The sequence below is a fragment of the Schistocerca americana genome, chromosome 2 (genome assembly GCF_021461395.2).
Source record: "Schistocerca americana isolate TAMUIC-IGC-003095 chromosome 2, iqSchAmer2.1, whole genome shotgun sequence".
In the NCBI taxonomy this organism is placed as follows: Eukaryota; Metazoa; Arthropoda; class Insecta; order Orthoptera; family Acrididae; genus Schistocerca; species Schistocerca americana.
In genome coordinates, this window is record NC_060120.1 from 477,028,550 (window position 1) to 477,042,584 (window position 14,035).

Consider the following 14,035-nt stretch of genomic DNA (forward strand, 5'->3'; position numbering starts at 1 on the left):
AATAGTATGATGGGCACTTGAGTCAGATAGCTATTCTACATAGCGGTCTCCCCTTTCAGAATCTGTTATGACCCCGAGGGAGTTCTGTCTGCCCCCAAATCCCTCCCTCCCCACCCCCATCCCCCTCCCCCTTCCGCCAAACCACCCGACCACACATTTTTGTTCAGATTTAATCTTATTTTTGCGCGAAGGATCTTGTGAATTCTCCAATCGACACTTCGCGGCCAACGTGGTTCATACAACAGCTTTCTTCTGGGGCGTTTTACGACTTCTTGTGGTCATAGACTTTCTTTGTGATGTGATTATACGTGTGTCCGGTGACAAATAGTTCATAAATTTTAGTTTGTGAGTTTTCACAACTTCTCTACTACGGTCAAATGCATCATTTGATTTAACAATAGATTAGGCATATGTCAAGCAATGCAGACCATGCTCGCCTGATAGGACGACAGTTCAACAGCATCTCACATATCTGTGGAGTTCCTTGGTAGATGCCAGTACTACGATGAACGTCCATACGTTCATTTCGACAGGTACTATCATTGCGCTTTATCACAGGTAGACTGGAAGAAGAGGGAAGGGGAGGGTGGAGTCTGGTCGTTTTGTTTCCTTCGTGGGCACTTCTCTCACACTCTTCCTGGCCAATGCAAGTTAGTTAATTACCTTTAGTGACCACGAATAATGACTAGTTTCGTATAAAAATAAAGTAGAGGTATTCTTACTGAACCGACATGGTGACGTAAGTAACCAGAAAAAAACACTACATTCTGTAGTATAGTCTTTTAAATCTCAAGAACTTGTGCGTTACGATAATAATTACGGAAGTTCACACAAGATCAATGGGCTCTGTTCGTGCGTCTGTGTATATTCCGGAACGCTCGACCCCAGAGCTGTGGAGTCGATGAACAGTGGTGCTCTCCACCGCAGGGTGCTAAAACGGCATCCCTTCTGTTATCGCTCTGCTCTCAACACTATGTAAAGCACGCCCCTTGCTGTAGAAAGGTGTGGAGTACGTCACCAGTCGACTGACCGGGGACACTGTCAAAAAGACGTTTTATTTGTTTTTACTTCCTTGTAGCAAAGATGGAAAAATCGTGTTAGTTACGTCGTATCAGTCTTAGAAACGAAATTGGAGGAGGAGATATTGCATCACTCGCAGACAGTGGCCTGCTAACGACATAGATGCTGTGAAACAAATTACTAGGGTTGAAAACGGACCATTGGCACAAATACAAAATGTCGATAGCCAGAGACAAAGTAATAATGAGTTAAAATTCAGATAAAAATTACTTCCCTCTCCGCTCTTCAAATCCACAATTCGAGCTAGTTACGTCTTTTCTTTTGAAGTGTTAACTGTGAAGTGACGAGATGAGAAATTTATCTCGTATCGTTAAAGCTCTAAAGTTCCCTCATTTCTTTATTAGGAGTCTCAAATCGCAAATAAGTGTGCAACTATAGTTGCAGTTCGCGAAGGATATCCAACATTTAACAGACTTTCCGCCAGATACGAGTACGTTGAGTGTTAGTATGATAGAGATGCTTCGCATAAAGAACACTCTTCGTTGCATACGATTTGAGATGTATTTTGCATTTGTAGGCACACTTGCTACAGATTGTTGTACTTTGCCACACTCCTTGTACGTCTGCCTTTCCGCTCACTTTGTCCGTTGGAGCAACACCTTCATAACGCCACGGAAGGGCGCTTCCACCAGCACGTACAGCACCGCGGCCGCCGGATACGTGATGCAGTAGTCCGCTATCACTAGCCACACCTGCAACAGACGTGCCAAGGTCGCGTTAGGCAACAGTCTCACACATGTTTATTTTTTCTATATGGGCTTTGGCTATCCAGCTACTTATCCAGTTACATAATCACTACACACGCCAATCCGCTACACTATCTGATCAAAGATATCCATCTGATGAAAGATATCCGTACAACCATATGCGTGAGTAATGCAGAATTGACCACTAGACGACACGGGAGGCGGAACCGCCAGTATAAAAGGAAATGGGGAATAGTGAGTTGTCAGCAGGCAAGCAGTAACAGCATAGCGGGTCGGTCAGGAGAGATCAGTGTGTCCGAACATGCGCTAGACATTGGATGTCGCCTAAGTAGCAAATGCAACAGGGAGATTTAAACCCTTCGAAAGATGTCCAATTCGACTGCTGGCAATGAGAGTAGGAGGAAAATCTAAGAAAGAACCACAGCTAAACCAAGACCAAGCAGATCTCTTGTACGGACCGACAGGGACTGTTGAGCAATGCGAAAAGTCATCAGCGGAAGGAATTACTCGTCAGTTGCAAAGCGCTAGCGGCAGTCCATGGCTGTGCGTAGGGAGTTAAAATGTGGGGGCGTGCGATGGGGCAGCAGCTCCTCGTAAGTCGCACACATTTCTGTAGTGAATGCTGAGCGAAGTTTAAGGCGGTGTAAAGAACGGCACCACCGGACAGTGGATGACTGAAAAGAACGATCTGAAGTGATGAATCACACACTATCTCCTGTAGCAATTCGGTAGGAGGGTTTGTATCTGGGGAACGCTTACAGAGCGTTCCGTTCCATATGTTCGGTACAGAGGAGATGGTGCTATGATATGGGGATGTTTTTCCTGATAGGACTGTAGTCCCCTCGTTGCATTTAAGAAAAAATAAATGCTGAAGGACAAAATGGTTCAAATGGCTCTGAGCACTATGGGACTTAACTGCTGAGGTCATCAGTCCCCTAGAACTTAGAACTACTTAAACCTAGCTAACCTAAGGACATCACACACATTCATGCCCGAGGCAGGATTCGAACCTGCGACCGTAGCGGTCGTGCGGTTCCAGACTGTAACGCCTAGAACCGCCCGGCCACTCCGGCCGGCGCTGAAGGACACTAGCAATTTTTACAGCCTTGTGTATTACGTAGAATAGAGGCACAGTTCGGAGATGCGACTTTACTGCTCTGTGTTTAATGAGACGAAGGGACAAATGTACGGATCTGAATAAAGCTCGGCTCATAAATGTGCTAAGGACGAGCCGTACGCTGTCTTCTTTACGTTCTGTTGCTATATGAGTAAAATATTTTATTAAAAGGTGATCCTGCGGTCAAATAATTGAGGGCAGACAAGTTATGCGAATTATAAATTAATGCACGTAGACAAACAGGAAAGGATTTGTGATAAACATAGACAATAACAGATGGTTAATCTAGTTAAGTCCAAGCAGTTTTGCACGTAAATAAAATTAATTATTGAAATATATCACAGGCTTAGAATTATCTAGTGTGACGGAATCCCCACTAAGATCAAGGCGCGATATGCACCCAATACATAAGTTTCTTCACCTGCCTTCTTCGATGCCCGTAACTTAGATACAATAAGCGATCAGAAGTCTCTCTACATAAATTCAATCGCACCGCTCTGCCGTATTCTCCGATGGCAGACAACTAGAGTCTCTCCATCTCGATCGATGTTCGAACCGTTCTCTCTTCTCTTCGTCCATCCTGCTCCCTAGAGCACCTCTTCCACCAAAAACATCCTCCTACGCCATGAAACTTCAGCCTATAAAGCTCGAGCAGCTCCCAACCAAGGTACGTACTGGTACGTCATGACGTGTCTGTAAACACTAGTTGTTAGCATTTTTAATTATATATCATATTAACATTGGCATATTTGTGCTTCTAGCACACCTCTATTCATATTATGAGTAATGATCATAGATCAGTAAACTTATACACTATTAACTAAATACTGCTCCATTTTATCAGTGTAATTGTGGAAAACGATCTGGTTCGACACCCTTTGACATATAAACTTAATACTACAGGATATTTAACAACAATGTAAAATCGGTTGCTTAATAAGATGATGGCTACTGTGCAATCTCATTACCTTCCATATGGCTCACGGTGTATTATAAAATTATTTATCACTCAGTAAGTAAAAATTTATCGTGGAATGACATCATGCTCCAAAGGTTCTCACATGGGGAGAGACCAGGAGACCTTGCTGGCCAAGGTAGAATTGTCGCAACAACGAAAACAAGCATTAGGTACTCTCGCTGTGTACGGTTGCGCACTATCTTGCTGAAGTGTAAGTCCAGGAAGTCTTGCCATGAAGGGCAACGAAACGGGGCGTAGAATATCGTTGAGGTACCGCTGTGCTTGAGGGTTTTCTACTGTCAAATGAAATGGCAGCGCAGGCCATCATTCCTCGTTATCGGGCCGCATGGCTGTCGACAGTCACATTTGTCAAACTTCCTGGCAGATTAAAACTGTGTGCCGGACGGAGACTCGAACTCGGGACCTTTTCGCGGGCAAGTGCTCTACCATCTGAGCTAACCAAGCACGACTCACGCCCCGTCCTCAAAGCTTTAGTTCTGCCAGTACCTCGTCTCCTACCTTCCAAACTTCACAGAAGCTCTCCTGCGAACCTTCCAGGAGTGCTAGTTCTGCAAGATTCGCACGAGAGCTTCTGTGAAATTTGGAAGGTAGGAGACGACGTACTGGCAGAACTAAAGCTGTGAGGACGGGGCGTGAATCGTGCTTGGGTGGCTCAGATGGTAAGGCACTTGCTGCGAACGGCAAAGGTACCGAGTTAGAGTCTTGGTCCGGCACACAGTTTTAATCAGCCAGGAAGTTTCATATCAGGGCACACTCCGCTGCAGCGTGAAAATCTCATTCTAGTCACATTGGTATTCCACCGGTGTCGGGGCGCATCCAGACTCGTCTTCGGCCTGTAATTTCATTGACTGGAGTAGAATTGTCTTCATTGGTGTATCGCGCTTTGAATTGAGCCCAATGACCAGCGAAGATGTGCCTGAAAACGCCCCAGACTGGTAGGATATCAATCGACTGCCTCCCGACACGTGCGCCGACAGTCAGAAATGAATCTCTATAGCGGCATTTCTTTTCAGAGAATGATTTCTTTGGTTGTCATCCACAGCACCCTTAAAACGCGGTGGTACATAGACGATATTCTACGCCCCGTTCTGTTGCCCTACATGGCAGGCCATCCTGAGCTTATATTTCACCGAGATAACGCCCACACACAGCAAGAGTTTCAGCTACCTGGCCCCGTGCCTATCTCGCCACCAAGGTCGCCTGATCTCTCCACAAATGAGAACTTTGAGCATTATGAGCAGGGCCATCTAACCACCTTGCGATTTTGACGATTTAATGCGTTACTGGGATAGAATTTGGAACGATATCTCCCTGTAGGACGTCCAACAACGCTATCAACCACTGCCAAGTCGAATAACTGCTTGCATAAGGGCCAGAGGTGGACGAACGCGCTATTGAATTGCTCAATTTGTGAAACTCTCTCTCTTGAATAAGTAATCTATTTTTTCTGAAATGGTAATCATTTAATTTGCCTTTATATAAACATCGCATTTACTGATTTTCGTCTCATTTGGATAGTTCCTCCTTGGTGTGTAGATTTTTTCTTCGTTCTTTTCCATCTCGTAGAGTGTATTTGCACCAAGCTGTGAGCCAATGCGAATTATTGTTTATTACTATTATCAAAGAGCATGACAAATGTGTTAAGCAAGGCACTGTATTTGTCATCTATATTATCGGCACTATAAACATCTTGCCACTCGTGTTCCTTGACGAGGTTTAAAAAACTCTCTACTGCCGTAGGATTAACTTTCCTAAATAGTTTGTAATTATATGTGACGTTTGTTTGAGTGCAAAAGTCTCTTATTTTTGAAATTTGTGCATCGTGGTCTGAAAGGCCATTCATCCTTTTACTAACAGAATGCCCATCTAGTAATGAAGAATGAATAAAAATATTCTCTGTGGCTGTGCTACTGTTAGGCTGCACCCTTGTTGGAAAAACACAGTCTGCATCAGATCATATGAATTTAGGAGATCTACCAACATCCTTTTTCTTGCACGATCATCTATATCCGAATCCCGCTCCAGCTACTGCCGGGTCTGGGTGTTGACGAGTCCTCTCCATTTGGCTCGGTCCTCCCACCACTTTTCTTACTCCACTTGCTGCCAGGTTACACCTCTCCTTTCTACAGATATTCACACTCCCATTTTCCACCGTGTTCTTGGGCGCCCTCTAGGTCTTTTCCCATCCATCTTTAGTTCTTCCATACTTTTGGGGAGTCTCTGCCCATGCATCCTCTTAACATTCCCATTCCATCTTAATCTCTTTCTTTCAATTTCCTCTCTCATACTTTCTGGTTTGAGGTCCTTTCTAATCTCTGCATTCCTTACTCTGTCCACTCCTGTTTTTCCCTTAACTGCTCTGAGAAATTTCATTTCCCCTGCTTGCAGTCTCCTCCAGTCCCTTTTTGTCATTGTCCATGTTTCTCCACCATAGGTGACAATAGGGATGTAATAATTCTTATACACAAGGAGTTTTGCTCTTTCTGAAACTTCATTATTCCAAATCAGGTGATTTATTGTTTGGTAGAAATTGCCTCCCTTCTGCACGATCATATAAAGAATTAATATTGACATCACCACATATAGCTAATTTCTGGCACTTCCTATAAAGTAAATCAAGAACCCTCTCTAGATTGAGCAGAAACGCTCTGAAGTCACAGTTAGGGGACCTATAAACAACAAAAATTAGAAGTTTAATGTCACTAAATTCAACTGCCCCAGCACAACATTCAAATATCTGTTCAGTGCAGTGTCGTGATACGTCTATGGACTCAAACGGAATACTGTTTTTTATGTACATGGCCACTCCCCCACCCCACAAGGAACTTCTTGAAAAACAGCCAGCTAATCTGTATACTGTTTATAGAAGCTTCTGAACTGTCAAATTATTTAAGTGGTGCTCCGATATACCAATAATTTCAGAGTCAATATCTATAAGCAGTTCACTAACTTTATCTCTAACACCTCTTATATTTTGATGAAATATGCTAATTCCTTCGCTACTTGAAAACATGACGTCCTCTGAAGGTGATTCCGTAGTTAGAGGAACTTCCTTTAAGCAGGTGTACCTATCAGCTGACTTCAATCTAAAAAAGGCGCAGCTCTGAATGGTGCTGGCATTGCAGTCAGTCTCCGAAATGCCGTGAGGGCATTCGCCCTGTTTGCAAAGCGCCTCCCACGCACTGTTCTTTTCAGTTGTGGAATGAGGTCGAAGTCGCGTGGACTGATGCTTGGTGAGTGGGTTGAGTGGGGGAGGATCCATCATGTAGCACGGCCTACCTCACTCTGAACGCTTCTGCAGCTGGTACCGAGCTATCCTCGCAAGCGGTCGCAATCTGTCCCTTGATTTTGGTAGTGTTTGGTGCGAGCTTTGAATGTATTTACTGCGATTACAGTGATGTCACACGTTTGCACGATACATCATAGTTGCCATGACTTATGGAATGACCTTCGTATTGTTCTGGTTAGGATAAATGATATCCAAATGTAATTCCCGAATAATTCCTATCATATTTCATCCATAGCCTACCACAGCTTATGCAGCGTAGGGGTATGCGGCGGAAGCATGATGGAGGACAGGTGGTGTAAGTGTGGTGGAAGATGGACGGGTCGAGCTGAGTCTGTGTCATGGCCTCCAAGGTCGCCCATCCTGAATCCTCTGGATTTTGCTGTCTGGAGTCATCTCATTAGTGAAGTGGTATAGCTGAAGAACTGGATCATCGAACCGTACAGTCTTGTCAAGATTAACGAGACGATAAGAAGTGTTCGAAATAATTCGTACCTCAATGCAGAAACGAAGGCAAAATTGCATCCAAATGTGAGGACGACACGTGGAAAACCTCCTTCACCAGGTATGGGTGTACAGCAAGTTGCGACTTTTAACTCACTACTGGGCCATTCATCCCGGGGTAGAGTATATGCAAGGTTGCATCCAGTCGTACTCAAGCGGTGCAAGCAATTCGAATAAGGCCGCACAGACATGTGTGATGCTGATAGGGAAGGGAGATCTTGCACCACCCGATTTCCATCTTTTCGACAAGATGACAGAACATCTGGTGGAGAAGAGATTTCCTAGTGATGAGCAAGTGCTTCCTAGTGATGAGCAAGTGCACACAGCGGTCCTTGAATGGTTCCATGACCAAGAGATTTCTAGCATCGAGGAACTGGCTGACTTGTAGAACTTTCCGACAGTAGTTTGCAGAGCTATGGTGATGATACTGGCAAATAGCGTCAGGTATCTGTTTCACTTTGATGTGTAGTGCAGCATTTAATAAAACTTATTTTGCCTGCAATAATAATGTGTACGTTGAATTTCTTACTTTTCTTCTTCTAGGTTTTTTTTCCCCCTTCAGTCTTCTGACTGGTTTCACGTGGCCTATTCCTCTCCTGTGCCAACCTCTTCATTTCAGAACTTACATCCTCAATTATTTGTTGTATGTGTTCCAATCTCTGTTTTCCTCTACAGCTTTACCCTCTATGGTTCCCTCTAGTGCAATGAAAATTATTCCGTGATGTCTTAACAGATGTCCTATCATCCTGTCCTTTTTTCGTCTCAGTGTTTTCCACATATTCCTTTGCTCGCTGATTCTGCGGAGAACCTCCTCATTCCTTATCTTATCAGTTCATCTAATTTTCAATATTCTTCTGTTGCACCACATCTCAGATGATTCGATTAATTTATTTTCCAGTTTTGCCACAGTCCATACCTCACTACCACACAATACTGTGTTCCAGACGTATATTCTTAGAAATTTCTTCCAGAAATTAAAATCTGTTTGATACTAGACGACTTGTCTTGCTCAGGAATGCCCTTTTTGCCAGTACTAGTCTGCTTAGTACGTCCTCCCTGCTCCGTCCGTCATGGGTTTTTTGACCTCTAGGTAGCAGAATTCCTTAACTACGTCTGCTTCGCCATCACCTATTCTATATTAAGATTACCGCTTTTTTCATTACTGCTACGTCTCATTATCTTCGTCTCTCTTCTATTTACTCTGAATCCACATTCTGTGTTCATTAGACTGTTCATTAGGATCAACTGGTCCTTAGACTCAAGAAACACTCTATCAGTACAACTTACGAAATTGCAAATAGTAATGAGCCAAGAGGCAGCAGTAACGGTGCTTGGAAAATTGGGAACATATTATTGGTCCACTGAATCACATTTACTTTCTTGTAGACTTCCAGAAGTCTTCTAGTTAGGTTGCTTGCGTAGAGAGCTACACAATGGAAGACGTTGTGTTGTGATGTTCTCTTCATGTGAGCTATGCGGAAATGGGCCTTTTACTCGAGATGCCAAATACCATCAATTAAAAGCACTAAGTGAATGTGGTGGGTAACTAGGCTTACAGTCTACCCGTTATTACGAAGAAAGTATTAACATTGCCTGTCGTTCAAGAAGATCATGGGTTTGAATTGTGACGACGTGGCGGGAGCAATCGGCATATCTTAGGCAGGCCCAAAGAAATTCTCTATGATCACCTAGAGTAAAACGTCACGGAGATTCACTATCTGTGCAATGTGGGCCGATTGTTGTCAGCGGAGTTGTTGGACTCATCAGACTCCAACGTAAGAGATGAAAAAATCTAGGTCCATCCAAGCCACAATAAAACATGACCATTGTCGATATACGTGGGGGGATTTTACGGTATTAAAAGGAAAAGACTGAAGTTTTAGCTGATGGTGTTATACACACCGAGGTGACAAAAGTCATTGGATACCAATATGTACATGGGCAGATGGTGGTAGTACCGCGTACACAAAGAATGAAAGGGCAGTACATCGGCGGAGCTGTCCTTAGTACTTCAGTCATTCACGTGAAACGCTTCAGACGTAATTATGGACGAACGACGGGAATTGACAGACACTGAACGCGAAGTAGTTGGATCTACATGCAAGGGACGTTCCATTTCGGAAACCACTAGGGAATTCAATACTCCGAGATCCACAGTGTCAACAGTGTGCCAAGAGTACCAAATTTCACAGTGGCCGACGGCCTTCACGTAACGTCGGTAAGCAGCGGCGTTTAAGTAGAGTTGTCAGTGCCAACAGACAAGCAACACAGCGTGAAATTAGCGCGGAAACCAATATGGGACGTACGACGAACGTATCCGTTAGGAAAGTGCGACGAAATCTGGCTTTCATGGGCTTTGACATCAGACGACAGACGCGAGTGCCTTTCGTAACAGCACGACATCGCTTGCAGCGCCTCTTCTGGGCTCGTGATCATATCGATAGGACTGGAAAACCGTGGCGTGGTCAGATGCCTCCCAATTTCACTTGGTAAGAGCTGATAGTAGGGTTAAGTGTGGCGGAGACCCCACGAAGCGATGGATCCAAATTGATGAAAAGGCACTGTGCAAGCTGATGGTGGCTACATATTGGTGTGGACCGGCTTAAATGGAATGGATTGGGTCCTATAGTCCAATGGAACCAATCATTGACTGGGAGTGGTTATGTTCGCCTTTTTGGAGACCATTTGCAGCCATTCACAGACTTCATATTCTCAAACAACGATGGAATTTTTTTAAATGACAATGCGGCATGTCACCGGACCACAGTTGTTCACAGCTGGTTTGAAGAACATTCTTGACAGTTGTGCAAATGATATGGCCACCCAGATCGCCCGATATGACTCTCATCGAACATTTATAGGACATAATCGAGAGGTGAGTTCATGTACAAAATCTTGCACTGGCAACACTTTCGCAATTATAGACGGCTATAGAGGCTGCAGGGTTCATTATTTCTGCAGGTGCCTTCCAACGATTTGCTGAGTCCGTGCCACATCCAGCTGCTGCACTACGCCAGGGAAAAGGAGGTATCCCATGACTATTGTCACCTGAGTGTAATCTATATAAATAAAAATCGTTTGGTGCATGTATCACATATCATCAACGAAGAACGGCTCGACAGATTTTGTTGATTTTTGTCTTTTTTGTGTTCTTAATTATCAGGCCAAGGTTTTTTTGAAAGGTAATTTTTGAAAAATCCATCGGAAAAGTGGAAAATTAAAATCAATTGTAAAACCTAGGAACGGCTCGACCGATTTGGCTTTTTGTGTCCGTAATTGTCGATGGCAGTGCTATCTGTGGAACGAAAAAGAAAAAAAAAAAATACGTTCAATTTGACAGTTCTGCTGTAACGTGTTTTCAAAACAGAAAAAAATCAGTTTGACAGTTAATATGTATATATTAGCATAAATTTTACACCGCCCTCTAATGAACGTTAGGATGGACATAGGCTATACATTTGTGTAATATATATACTGTATACATGTATATGTAATATATAAACGGGAACGTAGTTACCACATATCTAGAAATGGTCTTGACAGATGCAATGTTAAACATTCAGACGGCAATGAACATGTTGGGGGGGGGGGGGGGGGGAGGATGATGTGGATAGGGAGAGTGGGTTAGTTCACATGGCTCTGAGCACTATGGGACTTAACAGCTATGGTCATCAGTCCCCTAGAACTTATAACTACTTAAACCTAACTAACCTAAGGACATCACACGACACCCAGTCATCACGAGGCAGAGAAAATCCCTGACTCCGCCGGGAATCGAACCCGGGCGCGGGAAACGAGAACGCTACCGCACAGGAGAGTGGGGAGGAGGTTATGCACAGAGAGATGGGGAGGAAGAGAAATATCCGGTGAGAGAGGGGGGACGAAGAGACGGACAGAGAGAGGGGAAGAAAGGAATTTGGGATGTATACGCATTTCCCATACACATATAGCAATTACGAAGCATTGCCGGTTTTTCTAGTTAATAAATAAACTTAACGGCGCTCACTGCTTATTGTTTGGAATGTACATTCTTTCAAATCATTCAGGTAATAGACGCTAGTATGCTATCTATTGACATGCTTGCTATAATTCCTGTTTCAGAAAACCATTTAGTTATTCATTTTAAGAAACTTACCCCAGAATATGCGTCAATATGTCGTGGCTGGCGCAGACTGCCCTGGTCGTAGATCTGCGGTATGGTGTGGATCAGGTATGCGGCGAATGAGAGCCGACCGAGGATAACAAATATTTTCGCCGACAGAAAGTTAAGTATAATCTCTGAAACAGAGGAGCAACACTGTCAGTGCAGATATAACGAGACTATTCGCGAAACATGAGACAGTTTGTACGTTTTCACTGCCAAGTCATACTCTTAAGAATCTAAGAAAAATGGAAATGAACTTTATATGGAGAAAAGCAACTGAAGCTGACGTATGAATTTTGAGAAGGACGTACCTACAGACGATATGCCTTCTGAAAAAGATTTACTGAGAGAATATACATTATTGTAGTGAAAGGATAAAAAAGGTTCTAGATTGCTAAGAAAGGGGATACGTAATCACAGTTAACAGACTAGCTGTTAAAGAAGGTACAAGCATATGCCATAGGTTCACAGATATGAGAGTGGCGCGAAGACTTCTTAAGTTATTGAATGCAGTACGTTGTCCTCGACGGCGAGTGTTCTGCATAGACTAGGGTATCGTCAGGAGTGCACCAGGGAAGTGTGATAGAACTCCTGTTGTTGTCTGTATACACAAATGATTTGGCGGACTGGGTGGGCTGCAGTCTGTGGCTGTTTGCTGGTGATGCTGTGTTATACGGTAAGGTGTCGAAATTGGAGTGACTTTAGGAGGATACAAGACGACTTAGAAAAATTTTCTAATTGGTGTGATGAATGGCAGCTAGCTCTAAATATGGAACAACCAAAGTTAATGTGGATGAGTAGGAGAAATAAATCCGTAATGTTCGAATATAGTGTCTGCTTGACACAGTCATGTCGGTTATATATCCGGGAGTAACGTTGCAAAGACATTTGAAATGGAGAGAGCATATGGGGACTGTTGTAGGAAAATCGCATGGTCGACTTCGGTTTATTGGGAGAATTTTAGGAAAGTGTGGTTCATCTGTAAAGGAGACCGTACACAGGGCCCTGGTGTGACTTATTGTTGAGTACTGCTTCAGTGTTTGGGATCCGCACCAGGTCGGATTAAAGGAAGACATCGAAGTAATTCAGAGGCGGGCTACTAGATCTTTTACCGGTAGGTTCGAACCCGTGGTCTAGGAGTAGGGACCTTGATTAGTAATCGAAACGTATCCCGTCCTCGGTCCAAAACCCGCCACCGCTTGAATTTTGATTAACAAATAACACTGAGAGCCGAAGACTTCCGGCATAAGATATCACCCTCATTCTGCCAACGGCCTTGTCAAAGAGGGCGGATGAGCGGACAGAGGTTCAGGGCACTCTCTTGTCTTAGGGGTGGGAAACTGCCCCTAAAGGCGGGAGAATCAGCAATGGTCAACAGTATGAGGATGGAGAAGGCAATGGAAACCACTGTATTAAAGATGAATAGCGCGTTTCCACAGGACATGTGGCCTGTAATTTAAAAAAGTGTCATCATGATCTCTCCATCGGCAAAAGATTCCGGAATAGTCCCGCATTCGGATCTCCGGGAGGGTAATGCCAAAGGGGAGGTGACCATAAGAAAAAGATTGAATAATCATCGTAAGGATAACGTTCTACAAGTCGGCGCGTGGAATGTCAGAACACTGACTGTGGTAGGGATGCTAGAAAATCTGAAAAGGGAAATGCAAAGGCTCATTCTAGATATAGTAGGGTCAGTGAACAGAAATGGAAGGAAGACAAGGATTTCTGGTCGGCTGAGTATAGGGTAATGTCAACAGCAGAAGAAAGTGGTATAAAGGGAGTAGGATTCGTTGTGAATAGAAAGGTAGGGCAAAGAGTGTGTTACAGTGAACACTTCAGTGGTAGGGTTGTTCTTGTTAGAATCGACAGCAAAGCGAAAGACGTCCCCGGAGGCTGATCAGAAAGCCTCCTCGGTGCGTCTGACAAACAGGTTTCAGGTACTGTCTCTGGCTGAGCCAGTTGCAGCTGCCTGTCCTGTTTCAGAGGATGATTCTCAGCCTTCAAGGTCCGGGCAATCGCAGAGGGTGGGCTTATTGGTAGTTAAGAGCTCCAATGTTAGGCTCGTAATGGGGCCCCTTAGGGATATGGCGGCTACGGAAGGGAAGAAATTCAGTGTGCACTCAGTGTGCATTCCGGGTGGAGTCATTCCTGATGTGAAAAGGGTCCTTCCGGATGCCATGAAGAGCACAGGGTGCAGCCAGCTGCAGGTGGTGGCACA

At 44.1% G+C, this 14,035-nt stretch overlaps 1 protein-coding gene across 1 annotated transcript in view; it reads right to left on the reverse strand.

Annotated features, from left to right (window-relative positions):
• Positions 1-1,562: 1,562 nt before the first annotated feature.
• LOC124595347 (nose resistant to fluoxetine protein 6-like) overlaps positions 1,563-14,035 on the reverse strand; it is a 367,206-nt gene continuing 354,733 nt past the window's right edge. Inside the window, exons 12-13 of the mRNA XM_047134061.1 lie at positions 11,809-11,951; positions 1,563-1,772 (exon numbers count right to left, since the gene is read on the reverse strand). Coding sequence (XP_046990017.1) covers positions 1,656-1,772; positions 11,809-11,951 — 260 coding nt within the window. The 3' untranslated portion in view covers positions 1,563-1,655. The remainder of the gene's footprint in view (positions 1,773-11,808; positions 11,952-14,035) is intronic.